General features: G+C 33.2%; 2 protein-coding genes across 2 annotated transcripts; both read right to left on the reverse strand.

Moving 5' to 3' along the window:
* Nucleotides 1-274: 274 nt before the first annotated feature.
* LOC130817399 (zinc finger CCCH domain-containing protein 14-like) lies at nt 275-5,834 on the reverse strand. Its single transcript, XM_057683076.1, has 3 exons — nt 5,560-5,834; nt 4,920-4,980; nt 275-1,292 (listed from the first exon to the last, which is right to left on the reverse strand). The coding sequence occupies exons 1-3, from the start codon at nt 5,639-5,641 to the stop codon at nt 533-535; spliced, it is 903 nt and encodes a 300-aa protein (XP_057539059.1). The 5' UTR covers nt 5,642-5,834; the 3' UTR covers nt 275-532.
* An 8,752-nt stretch (nt 5,835-14,586) lies between these two features.
* Nucleotides 14,587-21,058, reverse strand: LOC130818640 (protein NRT1/ PTR FAMILY 7.1-like). The gene is made up of 7 exons (XM_057684801.1): nt 20,949-21,058; nt 19,524-19,528; nt 19,317-19,390; nt 18,194-18,341; nt 17,083-17,300; nt 16,429-16,988; nt 14,587-15,463 (listed from the first exon to the last, which is right to left on the reverse strand). Exons 1-7 carry the CDS (start codon nt 21,056-21,058, stop codon nt 14,587-14,589), a joined length of 1,992 nt encoding a protein of 663 aa, XP_057540784.1.
* Nucleotides 21,059-21,445: the final 387 nt, after the last annotated feature.

A 21,445-nucleotide genomic window follows, 5' to 3' on the forward strand; every position in this document is an offset into this window, starting at 1 on the left:
CTGCCACCAAAGACTGAAGCCAAAAATTTCATAACTCTCGATGAAGATGAATTAAAAAGGTGATGGTGAAAATGGGAATGAAAACTTTTGAATAAGAATATGATGATAGAATGAGATGCTGAAGATGTTGGCTTAGCTTCAGCTAGCAGAGTACAGGGCACTGGCAGGTCTGCATCCAGCTAGACTCGCTAGTATTGCCGTTGATGGGGGTCTTGTAGAGGTAAAAAGTGAGTATATAATGGAAACATTCAAGCAAATGTATAAACTATACCACTACCAAATAGTTTTATGAGTATCAGATTGAAAGCAACATAGTGATATGAACCACAAACAAAAAGATTGAAAGCGAAAGAGATTAAATGAAGCTAATCCAACGCATATTACAAAAAGATTAGGAAAGGAAAACCCCGATGAACTTTGTACCACAAACAAAAAACATCCCACATACAAAATTAAGCATTGATTGATCATATCAAGATGACAACAAAAAACCAGAAATATGGTGAATGGAACACAAGGGAGGTGGAGCTGTTTATATTGCAGATTTTCGCAATTGTTCAGCCCCGTGAGCAAAGCGACACCGATCTCCAAACGTGCATGATCCCTTGGTAAAGTTTTCACATAGCTTTGTCTTGTGGTGGCTACCGCCACCAGGTTCGCGTCCGTGTGACTGCTTGACAGGAGGTCCAGAAGCTCCCTTGACATTTCTTATGAGCTCCTCAACCATGGCAGAGGCTTGTTTGATTTGATCAAAGGTACCCTCAAGTTCAATGTTCTTTTTGGTGGAATCTGTATCATGGTCCCTTATGGCAAGCTTCACCCCAGTAACACGGCTTATTTGCTTTGAATTGCTACCGCTTCTACCTATGACCGCACCAGCAAGGGAAGCATCGATGCTAATTTTAGCAGTAGCAGAAACCCCAAAGTTAGTGGCACCACCATGACTGGTTGGTAGAGGTTCCATCCTACCTCCTATTCTGTCCCCCATAAGCCCCATGCCATGTGGATCTTCATACAAAGGAAGGGATGGCCTGCCAAGCTCCCATTCTCCGTGAGCAAAATGACACTTGTCTCCAAATTTGCAACCTTCAGAGGAGTTAAATCTGTTGCAAATTTTCGTCTTGCCTCCTTGCAAAGCTGCGCCATCAGGAAATGATGATGGAGCTGCAACATTCCTTGCTGGTGGAGGAGCTGGAGTGCTACCAAGGTTCATCATCTGAGAAACAGCTTTATATCCACCTGGGACGTAGTGCAGAAAGTGACACCCCTCACCAAATTGACAACCTGTCGTGCTGCAAGAGACAAATTGGATTCAGGTTTCCAGTCTTGAAGTATGAAACACAATATAGTCAGACAATAGCTTCATCTAAGACATTAAAGGCTGATTGTTAACAAAGTCGGGAATGACAAGGGTGCAAATCCAGAAAATAACATGAACCAAATCAAGATTCAATTTTTTGCAGTTAAAAACAACATTGATAATATGTCAATACAGCACAACAAAAAATGCAGAATCACGAGTAACTAAGAGCAAAAAAGAATGATCACCAAAATAGGATGGTCCAAACAGCCAAGTATTATACCCACAACAAAACCAGCCCGCATCTTTGATGGTGAAAGCAAAACGATCAAATCTATGATGAAGTTGCTTGCATTAAAATATGAACCACCACTTCTCTCCCTCTCTATGTCCAACAACCACGCAAAGATGTAATTTAGCATAGCAAAATCTCCAAAACAATTGAATGTGACCCTCACGACAGAAATATCATATCAAACCCTTGGTCAAGTTAGCAATGTTCTACACCTATTTACAAAAGTACAAGACTCTGAGCTCTGATAACCTTTGGGTATAAACCTAGCTATTCTGATCCATCACATATGCACTAAATACTAAAGTTCTTTTAACCAGAGCAATATCCAAAAATGAGGTTTCAAGGTCCAATTGCAGAGGTGAGGGGCTGTTTGGGAATGAAAATTGGGAGATTAAAAGTTGAAATTATAAGGTGCGAATTGGATGAAATATTTCCCAATCCCTTGACGAGGATAATGATGACAACTGCTAGTTAGAATATAATTATTTAAGGGAATTACCTTAGTTTTAAAAAGTGCCTCGCTCTGCACCTTGAACTCAAGCTCGGCTAAAAACACCTCGGCAAGGTGAGGCAAAGCCCACTACAAAAGGCCTTGTGCGACACGTCTTGTGCGCCCGGTGGGCCTTCTTGTTGGGTTAGGTAATTAACTTATGCTTGTTTGTTCGAAAAAGAAGTAAAACTCAAAACCGTTGCTTCTTTAAGAAAAACAACAACCATTCAAAGAAGAAAATAACTTTTGGAATTCTTCGTATTCTTGTTATAATAGTTTTGTGCTAAAGTGGTGTTTATTGCAAGAAAAATAAATGTTTTCAAGCTTGTTGATACTAAAATATGAATATTTTAAAATTGATTTTTAAGCCCTCGCATACAAAAAGCTCGCGCCTTCGCCTTGCTCCTAGGCTCTGACGGCCTTCAGCGCCTCAATGCGCCTCGTGCTTTGTAAAACTAAGGGAATTACAAAGATGCCTCGGGATTTATAAAGGTTGAATTAAAAAAGATGAAGTAAACCCTGATGAATGATATTGCAATATCGGCTTTTATAATTCTGAAGTTCCACCTCAACGTCCTCCCATCCCTAAGACATGAAATGGTGCGACCTTAAAGATGTTGAAACCTCAATTCTCATTCCTATTTCCTTTCCCAAACATAAGACTTCTTCCATTTTCCTCACCAAGTCCTAGTCTAGGTTCCTCAAAACAATCATGAACCGCCCCCAATAGAAGTACGAAATCATTACATCCACATATAAAGTAAGACAAAGAGTAAAGTTTGTATGTTAAAATAGCCATCCCACACTTCCATCGAAAAATCTTTAGATCCTTAAGTGTTACGACCTTTAGCACATTGACAATACTAAGAACTATTACTTGTTAAGCGTGGAGCAAGAGAGGGCAAGGGGCAATATATTCAAGTAATGCAACAAGATTAATGTATTTGAGGTCATTTCAAGGTAAGAGACTAATCCCACATGCAATAAAATAAGGAATTTATAGATCAAATGGGCACTTTGACCTACTAAACTAAATTTTAGGGATGATCTGTTCCGTTTGATCTATTTAATCTAGTAGGACTTTAATGGGATTGAATATAATGGATTTGAAACCATTGCAAGGTGTAGAACTTGTCCCACATCGGTTGTATGGGTAACAAATGAGGGATTTATACATCAAATAGTCTTTTGGCATGACCTCTTGTTTGATCTATAATAACACCTATAATAGGATTATTACATCCAAATATCAAGTACTAAAGATGTAACCCTACGATCATTATACTCAATAAACTAAAACCGCATCACGTGAACTTTCATCCTCAAAAACCACAATTAACAAAACACCAATAAGAGTCCACGAACTAGGAAATAGAAAGCTTTAATTACAAACAAATGGCTTGCTAAAGCAACTCCAAAAATTCTTACCTACTTGGACCATCTCATATGCGACAAGGTAGAATTCAATAATATCCATATGCCCACATATATTGACGTACATAAGTGAATCTAGCTTACACAACAATCGGGACACAAAAGTCTAGAATTCTACAATCCTATTACTTAGAACCAATAATAACAAGCTCATGAATAACCACTATCCTAAACCAAAATATAACACCTGACATGGTAGCACCCTCATTCATCAAATAACAACCTCACTCATCCTATAAAGAGCAAAATTAGTAACCAATCATGCCTCAACCAATCCCCTAGGAAATAATATAATCCATAAATTGTTTCAGAAAAAAATTCGGTAAATTATTTACCAAAAAATTTTGTACAATTGAACACATCATGAATTTTCTTTGGTGAATTCAGCCTTGTAGATAACTTATTTCATCTCAGATTATCGGAAACAACACTCTAATGAATTAAGCATTTTCATCAAAATTCAAGAGTAGTATCTGTTAATTGTGATTTCTCATTTTGTAGAGGATGAACCTGTACCCAACTTAAAAGCCAATTCAATAGTCTGAAAATGGGGTTGCATCAATTTCAAAGCTTGTATTCACTTGCTCCCTTTCATGTTTAACACACCTTAATTTTTTTAAAATTTGAGAGTAGATTAAGCACGAAAGTTTGACCTCAAAAGGTGGTCCCACCAAAATAAATTTACTCATCATTCCTTGTATCTGTTTGTAATTAACAAAATTTATCAACAATTACTTATCATCATTTTTCTTAAATAGTATGCCTTATATCACAACTTTGGATGTTGAATTCATTAGTAAATATAAAATGCACTTTACCAACATAAATTTGTGTACTATAATATATGTATTATTAATCTATAATATACCTTCAATGTAAATTTGCATTAATCTAACTAGTAGCATTCTCATCAAAATTCAAGAGTAGTATCTGTTAATTGTGATTTCTCATTTCATCGTAGAGGATGAACCTGTACCCAACAACTTAAAAGCCAATTCAATAGTCTGAAGATGGGGTTGCATCAATTTCAAAGGTTGTATTCTCTTGCTCCCTTTCATGTTTAACACACCTTAATTTTTTATTTATTTTGAGAGTAAATTAAGCACGAATGTTTAACCTCAAAAAGGTGGTCCCACCAAAATAAATTTACTCATCATTCCTTGTATCTGCTCGTAGTTAACCAAAATGTATCAACAATTACTTATCATCATTTTTCTTAAATAGTATGACCTGTATCACAACTTTGGATGTTGAATTCATTAGTAAATATAAATTGCACTTTATCAACATAAATTTGTGTACTATAATATATGTATTATTAATCTATAATATAACTTCAATGTAAATTTGCATTAATCTAAATAGTAGCAATTGTTTTAGATAGGTTTTGAAATTTGAACCTGAAAAACTTTGTGCAAGGCTTTGATTTGCTTCCTACACCAGTTGTGAAGGACTCCAATTCTGTTAAAGAACATTAATTGTTTTCCCTTAGTGAGTTTATTATATTAATTCTTCAATTTATAATCTTAATACCATAATTCTTGATGAAATCTTTTGAAATTTTGATATTTTCTCGTTCTCAGTTAAAATTAAATCTTTTAATTCGCCAGTAATTTTTTGGACTACCAAAATATACGAGTACACTTTGAACAGATCAATGACAACAGCACCTCTAATAAAGGTAATCTGACTGTAAATTGCAAGAAACAAGTTAAAAGGAAACATTAGTTATTTCCTGTCAGATAATTGATAGTACGAATTCTTCAATTTCCAAGCTTCTTATCGTAAATCTAGTTAAAATGATTTCGATCATCGGTATTCATCTACTCAATTAAAATCCTTACAAATCTCAAATCCAACGAAGAATAAGACTCAAAATACTCTAAGAGCATAAAAAAAAACTAAAAATAAAGTACTTAAAAAATGTAAATCTGACAGGAAATTGCAAGGAACTCCGAAAAAAACTAAAAAGCTCCAATAACCTAGAACAGGAAAAGAATAAGCTAAATAAATAAATACATTAGAAAACGAAAAACGAACCAGGACGAGATTTCTTAAGGCCGCCATTTCCATTTAGAGCAACTTCAGATCTATTTCTCTTGCGAGGACCTCTAAACTCCATTGAAGGCGATGCGTCAAGTAATTTAATTACGTTAAACTAAGAAAAGGCCCTAAATTGGCAAGAAAATTGAATGAACTGAGCGAATTATAGAGACGAACGAGAGAGCAAAATGAAAACCCTAGCGATTTGCGAAGAAGGTAAGAGAGAGATGAATGAGGTTTAGAGAGAGAAGACGAGGAAGGGTGGATGTGATAATTAGGTTTGTTGTGGTTTAATCCACGTGCAATAGGTGAGGTCATGAAAGGTAGGATTGACGTGTCAATTGTCAATGGATGATACACATAGACTAAGGGAGCTCTGATCTGATTTGGTCTAATTCAGTTTGATTTGATTCAATTTGATTTGGTCTCATTTAATTTAGTCTGATTTGATCTGATCTAATTTGATTTGGTTTTATAAAGTTATTATTATTAGTATTAGTATTATTATTAATAATATAATAATGTAATAATATTATTATATTAATTAATTAATCAAAAATATTTATTAATAACATAATTAATGAAATAAATAATAATAATAATAAGAGGATACCTGGCACGGTTGGACTCAGTTGGGTCTCTGTCTTGAAGGGCAGCTTGCAGTTAGGTAAGGCTCTTTCTCAGGTTGTTACTTCACCATTTGTGGCCCCTGTTGTGAACCTTAATACTGTTTCGTTGCCAATTTTCCCATGCTCACCATCTATTCGTAGAATTGCTAAAATTTCTAAGATTGATGTTGAGCTTGAGATTAAGTATTGGGAGCTTTCTGTTGTTTGTTATGTTACTAGTGCCAACCCTCCTCTTCAAGTTGTTGATGGGTTTGTTCATCGTATATGGAAGGACCTTCACATTGATAAGCTAGGCATGGTTAATAGAGGTGTTTTCCTTGTTCGGTTTACTTTGAAGGAGCACCAAGATCAAGCGTGTAATATGAATGGAATTCTATTTGATAAAAAGCCCTTCATAGTCAAACCTTGGTACCCGAATATCTCTTATGAGAAATCAAGCTTAGCATCTATTCCGGTATGGGTTAAGCTACCTAATTTGGATGTTATATACTGGACTGAAAATATATTGAAGCAAATTGTAGGTTATTTGGGTAATGTTTTAAAGGTTGATAATGCTACTTTGACGAAGTCTCGAATGATGTATGCTAGAGTCTTAGTAGATATGACCTTGGCCGATGGTTTTCCTAAGGATCCTTTTTTTCTCTAATGAACATGATCAGCTTATTACTCAACATGTGTAGTATGATTGGCTTCCTACGTGGTGTACCAAGTGCGCACAGTTGTAGGGTGGGATCCAAAGCTTCTCGTTTACAAGTGGATGAGAATGTTTTTAGACCATTGAGGAGAGCATTCCAATCTAGGGGCAATAAACAGGGTGGTAATAAAGGGAAGGTTGTTGTTATGCAAGAGTTAGCTCACCAGCAGACTGTGACAACTTTTGAAGAGGTGCAACCTGCTGAGTTACCTGCTGTTACGCAAGAGTCAGCTCCCCAGCAGAATGCGACAACTTCTGAAGTGGTGCAACTTGCTGAGTTACCTGGTTCTGCCCAGCAGTCTAAGGTGGCAGCTTCTGTCTCTTCAAATCAGCAGGTTACTGTGATGCAACCCGAGGCTGTTCTACATTTAGATCCTTCTACTGATGCTGGTTCCTTATCCCCGAGGATTCCCCCTAATTCTTTGGTGCGACAAGCTTCTTTATCTCTTCATAATGGTTTTAATGTTTTGTCTATGGAGCATCCTAATAGTGCGATTGGTGATCATTCGGTTGTTATAGCGCTGGGAGCTGATCCCATCGGGTGTGATGATTAATTTTGGTGCGTGGAATGTAAGGGGTGTCAATATGACTAGGAAGCTATTAGAGGTTGCTAGATTAATCTCTTATCATAATCTCAGTCTTGTTGGTCTTCTTGAAAGTAAGGTATAGCGTAAAGGATTAGGGGTGCTTTATCTTCATATGTTTCCTAATTGGTGTATTACAACTAATTTGGCTTGGCATGATGGTGGTCGTATTTTAGTAGGTTGGAAGAGTGTGGATGTGCCTGTGGATATTTTGAGCAATCAGAGTCAATTTATTCATCTTGGTTTTTCTCCTATTAATGGTACCTCGTTTGTGTGTACTTTGGTGTATGGTATGACAAGCGTGAACGTCAGCAATTGTTTTATGATCTTATCTTAATATTGACACAGTTTATCTAGGCCCTATCTTATCTCCCCATCATCATACGCTACTCAATCTCAAGTTCACTCCTGCTGAGATCAAGCATGCTTTATGGACTATCCTTGACAACAAGGCACCGGGGTTAGATGGGTATAATAGTGGCTTCTATAAGGCTTCTTGGGAGGTGTTAGGAGATGATATCATTACGGCGGTTACTCAATTCTTCGAGAATGGCAAAATGCTCAAGAGTTGGAATAACACAACTATTACCTTGATTCCTAAGGTGCCTAATCCAGTTCATCCTGGTGACTTCCAGCCAATCTCTTGTTGCCACGTACTTTATAAATGTATATCTAAACTCATTTGTTCTAAGCTGAAGCTTGTGTTGGATTTTTTGATTGATCAAGCTCAAGGAGCTTTTGTGGCGGGTAGAAACATTATGCCTAACATCTTGCTTTGTCAAGATCTTGTTAAGCATTATATTAGATATCATTGTGCCCCTAGTTGTCTGATGAAGATAGATTTATGTAAAGCATATGATACGATGAACTGGCACTTTCTTAAGGAGATGATGGTGGCTCTTAACTTTCCTCATGAGTTCATCAAAATCATTATGACTTGTATTACTTCCACGAGCTATGTCTTGATGATCAATGGCTCTACTACCAATTCTTTTGCGGCTAAGCAGGGCTTAAGGTAAGGAGATCCTTTTTTCCCCTTACTCTTTGTCATAGGGATGGAGTATCTGTCTAGGAGTTTGAAGAGTTTTGTAGGGACTTTTGGCTTTCATTGGGGACTCTTCCATTCAAATACTTGGGGGTCCTTTTATCTTCTAAGTGCCTTAGTATTGCGGACTGTGAAAAATTGGCAGATATGATGACCAAGCGTATTAGTTCTTGGCAAGCTAAACACCTCTCGTATGCAGCTCGCTTACAATTAATCAACTTAGTCTTGATGGGTATTTCTTCTTACTGGTGTTAAATCTTCATTCTTCCTAAGAGGGTAATCAATATTGTTAATTCCATTTGTCGTTCATTCCTTTGGTTTGGGGTCTCTTATTCTCATAAACCGGGAAATATTAGTTGGAAGAAGGTATGCACTCCTAAGAAGGTAGGTGGCCTTGCTGTGAGGAATATCCAGGTTTGGAACCAGACAACTGTTGGTAAAATAGCTTGGTATATACACATCTTGCAGGAATCCTTATGGGTTAAGCGAGTCCATGGTGTATATACTAAAGGAGGACGATGGGAAATCTTCAATGCTCCTCCCACAGCTAGTTGGATTATCAAGAAACTGTGTGCAGTGACTACAGTCTTTAGGCAATGGATTTGCAATACCGTCTATTCAATTAAGGAGGTTTATGAGCATACCCTGATGACTCAGCATAAGGTTCATTGGAGAAACCTCGTTTGGAACAGGATCTCGATACCTAAAACTAGGTTTCTTTGTTGGTTAGCAGCTAGATATGGGCTAAAAACCAAGGAGAAACTTTATCAGTTGGGAATGGTGGTTGGTGATGTTTGTCCTTTATGTGGTTTATATCCTGAGACGTATAACCATCTCTTCTTTAAATGCACTTTCAGCCGTTCATGTATGAAGACGGTTAAATCATGTATTGGCATCACTCTTAAGCTAATCGCCCGTATGGATTTTGGAAAGCAAAGTATTTCCAAAATCAAGCAGCATGTGTTAAATGCCATCTTTGCTTGCATTCTCTACCATATTTGGAAGTGCAGGAATGAAGCGGTCTGGTATGCTTATGTGCGTTCCATGTTCTTACCATGATTAAGCATGACATTCGACAACTTTTGCCACGCATTGAACTTCATGGATGCAGCTGAAGTGTTACTCTGTTGAACTGCTCTGTTGACTTCTTTTGGTTGTTTTTTGATGTTCTGGTGTGCTTTGTGCTGGAATGCTACTATGTTGAACTGTGCTTGATGATTACACGTTCTGGTGTTTTGTGCAGCCTGATGAGCTGACTCTCTACTACTCTTGCAAACTCAGTTGCTATTGACTGTTTTCCTTGCTTGTATGCTGTGTTTGGTCTAGGAGCCTATTGTCTTTCCCATGTAGCTGCTTCTCTTGGCTGTACCTGTTGCAGTTTGTGTTGCGTAATCTAGTGCAGCCGATTTTTGATGGCTACCTGCTCTTTTTGGTGGTTTATTTTGTTTGTTTAATCTTATAGCTGCTTGGTATAGCTTGGTCTCTTTAGCTAACTTTGATTGTTGGCTTTTTTGTTAGGCCTCTCTTTCTCTCGTATGCACATGAAGAGTGGGACGAGGAAACCCTTTATAGAAGGTGGGCCTCGTTTCCACACTGATGCAAATAAGGAAGGATGAGTTTTTCTCGCCTTGATGTATTTGGTTTTTTTTTCTGGTGAATGAAAAAAGTTTTTATTTGCAAAAAATAAATAACAATATTAATTAATTAATTTCTTAATTAAATAATAATAATAATAATAATAATAATAATAATAATAATAATAATAATAATAATAATAATAATAATAATAATAACAATAAGTAATCATTTTTTGATATCATCTGATCTGATTTGGTCTGGTCTGATCTGAATCTTTCTGATCTGATCTGAATTGATTTGATCTGGTCTGATCTATCCGATCTGATCTGATTCCAGTAAGAATAAGTAATAAGTTCAAAAAATAAGTTGAAGAGAACATGGCCTAAGTAGAAAATTTGTTAATAGAAATTCTCCTGTATAACGGACGCATGCACGCGACCACCTCTAGCCCGACCTGCTACAAAATAATTTATTTACGAAATATTTTTAACATTTTTTATAATTTTTTTTGGATTTGTCATTTTAAATTGGAATGATTATTTTAAAGCTGAAAATAGACATTATAAGTGGAATTGACAACATTAAAAATCTTGAAGTAGTCATTTTAAACCTCAAAGTAGTCATTTTTAACCCTTAATCAAAGAAGATTAAGGCTTGCAGTAGGATCTTTAAGCATTTGAGTATGAATTTTAAGCTTAAGATGAACACTGTAACGATTAAAGTGGATAGTTAAAAAGTTTAAACCTTTGAAGAAGAAAGTTTAAGGCTTAGAGTAGTGCTTTTAAGTATTTAAATGATCATTTTAAATCTTGTAATTGATGTTTCAAAACTTGAAAAAGGTATGCAAAAGAAATAATTAAATCGTGCGATCGCACACATGCAACAATCTCATAGGAGAATTTGTGATTTGTTGATCCTCAAAACACAAACACCAAAATTCGGTAACTCCATGATGCGATAAGAAGTTGACTACTCAAAGTTGAGACAAAAAACAAAGGAAAATTACCCATTGTAACCTTGAGTTTTTGATATTTTTATGTGTAGACGAATATTTTTTATCCGCATAGTGACGAGCTTTCAACTTATAATGTCTATTTTCAGCTTTAAAATACCTAAAAAGTATTTAATAAATGACTTTTCTGCTATTTTTGACATTTAACTCGCATTTTCTCTAATAAACACTCATACAACTAAATTTTAATAAAAATCTTTATACAGATTGCTTAAACAACTAACAAAAAAAAGCCCATAATACTACCAAAATGCAACTACCATTGCCAAATACCCCATAAAGTTAGGAATGATTTATTTGAATATGTAGAACAACCGAACATGAAAATTGAGTCTAGGGTGGCCAAGAATCAAATAACCTTATCTTTAGCAATGATCCTATACAAAAAAACAAAGGAAAAGCGGTGCAGTTTGAGGGCATGGATACTCATACTCTTAGTAGCACTAAAATAAACCTTTACCGTCTGATAAGTGATATTAAACGGTGGTAATGAGAATGAAAATTAGTGTAATTCTTATTGAAAAATCTCTTAGTCACCTTGATGGCCAAGCTTATCCAACTTTAATCATCTCATTTTCTTCATAAATTTTTCATTCCAATGCATTACCATTGGAAGATGTGGTATTATGTGGTAATAGAAATTTGTAAAAAAAAAATTTGTATTGTGATCAATTATCAAAGTTTCATTACCATGGGAATGACATAAACTTTTAATGAAACTTTAAACTATAAATCATTCTCATTACCACTATTTAGTACCATTAACCAAACGGGCCGTTAGTGTTTTAATTACCAATAAGTATAAATTATGGTTAATCTTTTTTAATATTTTCAATTTTTATAAATAAATTAAACTAATTTAGCTAGTGATAGAGACATATAATTTTTATAGTATACGTATTTCATTAAATATTATATCTGATCTGAATACATATTTATGATAAAAAATATTTTTATATTTATTATGATTAATATTTAATTAATATAATGGAAACAAATGTTTAATGTTGATTTGTCAAACTAAACTTATAGTAATCCATATTAATATTTGATTGATGTATATTTTACCCTTAAACATCTCACAAATTCTCGTGTGAGATGGTTGCACCATGAGAAGGTGGTAGTTGGATAAGTAATGAAGGGTAAATAGTGAAGGGTTATTAAATTAATTAGTTTGGGTAAGTAAGGTATATGGGGATATATTCGTAATTACGTGTGTGAAGTAAGGGTATTTAAGTAAAAAAAGATTGACAAAAATAGAAATGTGACAATTGATATAGTTTTGCCAAATAAAGAAATGTGACAATTAAAATGGTTTGGAGGGAGTATTATTTACTAAAATAATTTATTTGTCAAGGCTCCTTAAGGATGACATTTGTCATTTTGCGACATTTTTATTAGTGTGTATCACAAAAAATCAAATTCTAGCTAAATTAGATAAAAATAGTCATGTAATCAACTATCCTCCACTAAAATTATTTCAATTATTAAGGCTTCTTAAACATGACATTTGTCATTTTCCAACATTTTTTATTAGTATGCATGATTACAAACGTAGTTTTGAGATAGAAAAATTACTCCTCTCATATTGGAAAAATATATTTATCCTTTTGAGATGGAGAAAAAATATTACTCTCCTTCTCTCCTACAAAATGGGTTGAGGTTGATCATCTTTCTTTCCTTTTTTTTTTCTTCATACTATTTTATTCTCTATCCAATATTATTTCTTCTTTCAAATTCACATCTATAATTTAACTTTTATTTCCTCAGGTATTTAACCTCAATACAAGCATGACTTTATACTTATTCAAAGTAATTTTTATAACTCAAAGTTACCATTAGAATAACATGAACATTTAAGAGTATAACGAATAGAGGTGTTCATGGGCGGACTTGGGCGGGTAGCGGATCGAGTAGTACCTAAAAAGTCTACCCGCGGGATCAAATATTCAAAAGCCCTCCCGTATTTGCGGGCATATTTTTTTTGTCGCTACCCGCCTATTTTTTTACGCGGGTGAGACTCGCAGGTAGGTGGGTATTTATTATATAAAAATTAAAAATATAATACAAATTAGAGTAATTTGCAAAGAAACACCTTATAAAACCAGTTTTTTTTGTAAAAAAACACCTTTTAAAATTTTTTTTGTAAAAAAAAAACACCTTTTAAGAGACTTTTTATTAAAAAAAACACCTTAAATCAGTTTCCGATGACTTTTGTCAACTTTCAGGCGTTGACTATGCCATTTGTCAACTTTCAGGCGTTGACTTTTGAGCTCAAATGGCATAGTCAACGCCGGAAAGTTGACAAAAGTCACCGAAAACTGATTTAAGGTGATTTTTAATAAAAAGTCTCTTAAAAGGTGCTTTTTTACAAAAAAAATTTTAAAAGGTGTTTTTTTACAAAAAAAAACTGGTTTTATAAGGTGTTTCTTTGCAAATTTTCCTACAAATTATAAAGTTAAGTTTTAATAACAATTAAAATACAATACATTGTCCAAAATAATCCAAATACAAGTCTCAAAATACTTAAATTACATGAATTTAAACATTATGTTGGATAAGCCAACATACGCATTGCATCGTCGATTTATCTTATTACGGAGTACGAAGTCAAGACATATACCTCTCCAATCATAATAAATTAAAAAAAATTATTAAAGTGGGTATAGACTCTAATTACTAAAGTTAGGCATGTAGTAGACTAGTTTCATAATTACTAGAATTAATTATTTAATAATTAATATATTAAAATTAGCGGGCGGGCGTGTATACCCGCGGGTATTTTTTTGGCGTCGCTACCCGCCCATTTATCTTGGCGAGTGAGTATTACCCGTCCAAATTTAAATTTTTTTTGAAAAACGTTGTCCAAGTCTGCTCGTTTTTCAAGCCGAGTGGGTCGAACTTGTGGGTAGCCCGCCAATAAACAGCTCTAATAATAAATTATTAAATTAATAACTGAATTTTTTGCATGATGATGATACTCCCCCTTACCTATTTTAAACCCTAACCATAGGCAAATATAATAGTGATAGTTTATTCATTTTAAAGTCGAGTGCAATTATAAGTCAGATAAATATTAAATTAGTGTATATGTTTTGAACACCTCTAAAGTCAATTATCATTAATGGGTAGTCTCTCGACTTTTTCATTGTGGTATTAATATCATAATCCAGTCAAATGTCATTAATTCAATTAAAATTTTGTAATTTAACCATATTTAATATTTTTAGAACCAAATATTTTATTATTAAGTAATTTAATGCACAAGCATATAGTATCAGTTCAATAAAATTTAAAATTGAGCTTATTTAAATCAATAAAAAATAAGACTAAATTTACTATATTTACATCGTACAAATTCTATAAACATAACGAAACATTTAAAACTTCTAAAAGAGAAAATGTACTCGTTATAACTTATAAGTCATTAAGAGGATTATATGTATACTGCTTTCACATCCCTAAAAAATCTAATTAAAATTCTAAACATTTGTCGTGACTTCTTGATTTTCAGGGTTTTCAAATAAATGCTCAGATTCCGGCCTAAAACTATTATCCTCAAATCTAACTGGTTTATATCTTCTAGCAAAGAATCTAAATACGATCAAATTAATGACTGATAACCCCAAAATAAGAAAATAAAATCGATCAATATGTCCTTGATTCAAGTCCGAAGGAATCCAACCAAGTTTATGACCTCGAGTGGTCACTCCCATAACCACGAAAACAATAATAACGCTCGTGAAATTTCCAACCGATATGGACAACATGACAAGCGAGCTTCCGATAGATTTTATTCCATCGGGAGCTTGTCCATTGAAAAACTCTAAGGACCCTACGTACATAAATACTTCAGAAGTTCCCACAAGTAAGTATTGCGGCATTTGCCAAAGCACGCTCAACATACTACTTTTCTTATTTGGTAACACTTTTTTAAGTCGTTGGATTTCTGTAATTCCGGCTGCAGCCATAGCTAGTATACCAATTATTAGTCCAATTCCCATTCGTTCAAGTTCACTTAAACCTTTAGAATATTTACGTAGTTTTTTAAGCATAGGGATAAGGATATGATTATATATAACCGTGGTAACGACCACACTTAAGATGTCGAACAAAGACATACTTGCTGCAGGGATCTCGAATTTTCCAAATATACGTGTGTCCATAACATCGCCTTGCTCGACGAACATAGACGCCATTTGAGTGAAGATGACTGAGTACATTATAGTACAAACCCAAAGAGGAATGAAATTAAGCACACATTTGGCTTCCTCTACTTGTGTCACGCTGCACGTACGCCATGGATTACAAGGATCTACTCTATCTTTGCTTGTTAGTGTTGCTGCTTTGTCCAAAAACCTGAAATTTATGCACAAATTTTATTCCAAACATTAGAGCCGTTTTGAAAATTTTCGGACCCTATGCAAAACTTTTATTTTGTGTCTTATTTATAGTAAATATATTTATTTGATTAATTAACTTAACATATTTTTTTTATTAACTTTTTCATATATAGGATAAAGAGGGGGCCCTGTGCGGTCAATCACCTCGCACACCCTCAAAGACCCCCTGCCAAACATAATAATGAGCTAAATCTAATTTTAAGAAAGGAATCATGTTAGTTAATTAATAATTGATGACATGGAAGGTTCTGAGCATATTCAATATGTTCGACTGCACATGACACCGAAAAATTAGAGGCCTTAATATTATATTACTCCGTATATGTTAGGTGTTTAAAGATACAAAATTGTTAAAAAAATATCATTATTTTAATATTACACAGAGCCTTCGTAGAATTTGTCAACTTTCACTCCACCCTTGATTGATAACGTTCCATCTCTCCTTGATTCTATTATAACTAATACAAAATTATAATGAATTTTTGTACTTATAAAATTAATTAAACTTAATAGCAAGCTAATTTAATTTTAAGAATAAAATTCAAATTAATCTTCAATTAGCTTAGTGATTGATGACTTTCCTTTTACCATTAGTTGGGTTCACACCATCAACAAAAAAGATTAATCATCTCTTCCCATTACACAAACAAAAAAAAGTTGTGAATTTAAAAGTGTTAGAGTATATAACATATTCTGAGGCCTCAACCATCAGCTTAAGCTTTTAGTTGATTTGGTTCCTTAACATGGTATCAGAAGCAATGTGACAAGATGTCACGAGTTTGAATCTCAACCACACATTATTTAAGTGGAATATTTAGCATCAGGTATGAGGCGTGTCTGTGCTGCATCCATACTTCTAGCCTCAACCATCAACTTACTTTTAGTTGAATTGGTTTCTTGAAAAAGCAACTTAAAACTTACTTAAAATTTTCAGAGTGAACAATCTTTCTACTTCCCTTGATAGCAGATTCAGACCCTTGAACTTCATATAACTCACTCGGAGCACCAACTTGCACATCCCACTTCTTAAACATAGCCCAAAACACTTGTAAAATGCGCGGAATAGGATTACCATGCGGCTTGATCACCCGATACCACTTCAATATAACTAAAAACAATGCAAGCCCTAATAATGCAGCAATGGTTGACAATAAAAACCCAAGAGTCCAATATCCTTTGTCTTCATAATACACTAATAAAGAGTTGGATAATACAGAGCCAAGGTTAAGTGCAACATAAAAAAAGGAAAAAAATTTTGATCTTGCATATAAGCCTGTTTGGGTAGTATCATCAAATTGGTCTGCCCCAAATGTTACACATGTTGGTTGATGCCCTCCATATCCTAATGCCACCATAAATATTGCTAGAAAGAATATATTTTGAATAGATCCGGATACTTCTTGACATTCCAAGTTACCATCACCACAACCTTTTGGTTTCAACATTAATTTCCATGACGTTATTGAAAGTAATATCAAACCCTAACAAAACAACAACTTTATAAATTAATTCAAAATGATAAAAACAATTAAATAAGAAATAATTAATTAGTAATGAGAGAATTAGGAAACATACCGGGATTAATATGAGTTGGGAAATAAAAAAAGTGCGGAAACGACCCAGGTAAGAATCACTAATAAAGGCAGCAAAAAAGGAAAACAAATAGACAATGCCAGTCCAAATGCTAACTTGATTGAGAGCAATAGCATTCTCTTTTTTCAATACTCTTGTGAGGAATAATACTAAATTTATACTCACTCCAAAATATGCTAGTGTTACTAATGCTTGGTTTACTGCAGACAAAAATTTAATAAATAAAATCAATAAATATATTATTGTAACAAAAATTTATCATCTCATCCAACTGGTTAAGAAATAACAGTCATTTTTACAGATATGAGTTTGCATAAATTTTTAGTTGGTTTATTTTTTTTATTGTGCAATATAGGTAATATCTTCTTATCCGTATTCCGCATATTGTCACTTTCTTTTGCTTATATATTTAGAAAAAATTATTTAGAATAATTCAATTTTTTAATGATTTTTCTACAATAATCTTTCCTATCCATTAACCATGAATAATCCGACCTTTAAAGGTATTTATCTAGAGTAAACTTGGATAACCTGATCACAGTAATTCACCAAAATAGTTAACTGAAAATTAATTTAATTTCAGAGAAAAATTTTTAAAATTTACATAAAAGATTCTAAAAAATAGAAAAAAAAATCATAAATTTTTTTTGAAACATTTTTGACATGTTTTTGGAAATTTTTTATTTTAATTTATTTTTTTTAAAAAAAATAAAAACTTATTATAGCAAGTCATCCGGTTACTGGATTTACTTTAAGATAATACCCTTTAAAGTTGAGATTATTCATGATTAATCAATAGCTGAGATTATTGTAGGAAAATCATAAATAGGTTGGATTATTTTAGGTAATTTTTCCATAAATTTATTATCTGCTGCAATTTAATATTCTAGCCATTTCTTAAAATTTGTGTAAATGTGTTGTTTCAATATTATGAAAATAAAGAAAAAAACATATTTGAATTTTCTAATTACGTACTTTTATAATATTAATTTTTTAAAGTTATATGTAATTTAATATATAAATGATTAAAATAATATATAAAATTATTAAAAAGTTAAATGTATTAAGTATTTAAATATATGTAAATTGTTACCTAACAAGACATTTGCGCATATCCATCCTCCTCTTTTCTTCAGAATTCGATTCGTGGATTGAGTTGCATGGGGATCATCTCTTTCCCTTTCAACTTCGTTGTTGTTGTTGGTTGGTTCTTCGTGGGATTGGACCGGATCATTTCTTTCCTACGACATTAGTAATTGATAAATTTGTAAGATTTTTATATGTTGTTTTACAAATTTTCGTGATAGACGGTTTTTGTACGAGTTTATATCTAACTCGGCTCGGCCGGTTCATAAAGGAAAATATAAAGTAAGAGTAGGTATTAAGCTTTAGTGGGTTGGGTATGAGAGACGTTTTTCAAAGAGACAGTCTCCATGTTTCAGATTACTGATTTCCTCTTCGATTACTTGTTGGTGTTCTCGTTCTCTAGCTTTTTCTTGTTTCTATCAGTATTATTAATATTCTTGTTTCCTTTTATTTATTTATTTATTTATTTATTTAATTTTTTTATTTTAATTTTATTTTTAATTGTTTTTACTTATTTATTTTATTTATATTCATTTTTTTTATCTTTCTCGTTGCAGAAATTTCTCTTTATCTTTCTTGAGTTGGGGGACTCTTTTGGCCGCTCTCTCCTTTATGGGTATGAGTTGCCGCGTCCTTTCCTCCCCAGATCCTGACCATAGTTTTTTATGAGCGAGATATACTGGATTTGATGATGATGATGGTCTCTATGGAGACTAGCTGATGTTGTTTTGTTTTTTTTTTAAATTTGATAATTACCTAATATTAACTAAAGAACGTAGAAATACGGAGTATTATCTTTTTATTCACTACAATTCGAGGTTTAAATATAATAAAAAAGATAAAAAAAAATAATATTACCTAGGAAAGTGCCACAAGTAAAAATATATATTTTTTACTAATTCTTTTACTATTTTTAGATAATGTAACAAAAGTTTCATTGGTAATAAATTGGTCTATAGGTTATATATAAGTCTAAAATAAATCTAAATAAATAAGCAAATAGGTTTATTAACCCGGACCTAGATCCGTATGGTCTTAAAAAATTAAACCCAAATCCTAAAAGTAGGGTTAGAATCTGGATGGATCCAATAAGATCTGGACACATTACATCTTACATTTTATCATCTTACCCTCTCCAAACCATAGACATCGGAAATATTGAGTAGATGATTATGATGACTTTGATTATAAATTAATTTTAATACTAATTGTTAAACGAAACTTGTATCAATAGTTTCATAATATTATATATAATTGAATTGTCAAAATTTACGCCTTATAATTGTGAGTGTGTCTTAACAATTTCGATGTAGGGGTTTAAAAATGTATGAGACAACCTTGCCTGCATATATAAACAATTCAGAGGTTACCACGATTGGGTATTGTGGCATTTAGCAGAGAAAGGTTAGCGTCCTATTTTCTCATTTAGTAATTTTTTTTTTTAAATTGAAAATATTATTCAAAGGACACACTAGAATTTGGGGCTCAAACTGCCGGTATAAAAAACCCCAAGAGAAGAAAAAGCTATTAGAAGAGGGGACTAAGAGATAGGCCACTCAAGGGAAAAGTATAGGAGTGGAGTATGCATACACCAGTACGTACGTACATCTAGTCAACGACATTCTAGTCTATCGTGCTTTATTTTTTTGAAGTCTGATAAGTGACATAGAGTGTTTTCTTTTAATACACTACAATAAAATTTAAATATAATAAATAAGGATAAAAATAAATATTAACAAATACTTCATTAATTAACTTTAACTATCTCCTAAAATAGTATAACAAACAAAAATAATTTTTGACTAATTCTTTTACTATTTTTAGAGAATGTAAATCATTGATTGTCTCTTGAAAAATGTAACAAACAAAAATACTTTTTTACTACTTTTATTAGAATTGTATACTAATAGAAAGTGATTGTAAGCTTGTAACACCATAAAAACTTACATTGACAATACTATTCATAAAGGGAGAAAACAGTTAAAAAAAATTAGTATTATATCTCTTTCACAATTGAATAATTAAAAAATATAGAAGGTTTAAGTTGAATTTATTTAATAGAAAACAATAATTTTCTAGATTAGAAAAAAATATATAGCTTTTTATGTTTTCACCAATAGCAACATTACTCGGCAGTTATATATCATATATGGAAGAATAGAAATGAAGCTGTTTGGCAAGGTTGTGTGAAGGCTCTTAAACTTAATGTTGCTCAAATAATTGCTTAATTAGAGTCTAAGTATGAAATTTAAACTCTAATGTTACCAAAATTGAAAGGCATAAAGTAACTTTGATGAATTGATATAATTTCAATGACTATGACAATGTTTAAAGGAAATAAAACAATGTAAAAAAAACACAAAAATTTAAAGAGGTTCACCCAATGATGACTACGTCCTCTATGGTGTTTACTTGCTTATATTATCACAATTGAGAAATACAACTCTTACAATGAAGTATTACAAAAGATGTAAGAGAATGCAAACGCTATGAGTTTAGGCTTAGGGGTTTGTGTTTGATGTGTTTGGATGAACAAATGAGCTTCCTATTTATAGGGGAGATCATACTAAGCAACATTTAATACGTTAAAGCTATGAATAAATGATAATAAAATGGCCCCAAACACGTGAAGAGTCAAAAACAACATCCTAAGAGCGTCAGAAGATCCGCTCGACCAAAGCAGAGGCTTGCTCGGTCAAGCGGCCTAGTCGAGCGGACTACAGGAAGCTACTGAATACATTTTGTCTGCTCGCTCGACCCACCCTGAAGCTCGCTTGGTCGAGCGGCCTTTAGTGGACATTCTGACAGCTTTGCTCGACCCAGCATAGTAGAGCATATTTTCCACTTCTTCATTAAGGTTCATAACTCCCATATTTAAGTCACACACATTAATCTCTTCATTACTTTAAGCATTATTCCATCACATTCAACACACATTAAATTACTCACTTAAAACACCAATTAACTTACTCCATAGGATTCCATCCCATGAGTTCACACAGGAATGCACAATCAATTGGTGCACTCAAGTTAACTTAAATCTCAACAGTTGCCAATATCAGAGTTGACATTAAACTTCGCTTCTTAAGCTTATGTCCCAACTGTTCAGACAGTAGGATTTTAGGGTGGCTAGCTTAACTATATATAGCTTTTTTGTGTTGATGTTTTTGGGCTTAGCTTCTGTTTGTACTCCAGTTTTGGTTCTACTGTAAGCCTCTCCTTGTTTGCACATAAAGAGTGGGACTTGGAAACCCTTCCT

This window comes from Amaranthus tricolor, chromosome 7, assembly GCF_026212465.1.
Source record: "Amaranthus tricolor cultivar Red isolate AtriRed21 chromosome 7, ASM2621246v1, whole genome shotgun sequence".
Classification (NCBI taxonomy): Eukaryota; Viridiplantae; Streptophyta; class Magnoliopsida; order Caryophyllales; family Amaranthaceae; genus Amaranthus; species Amaranthus tricolor.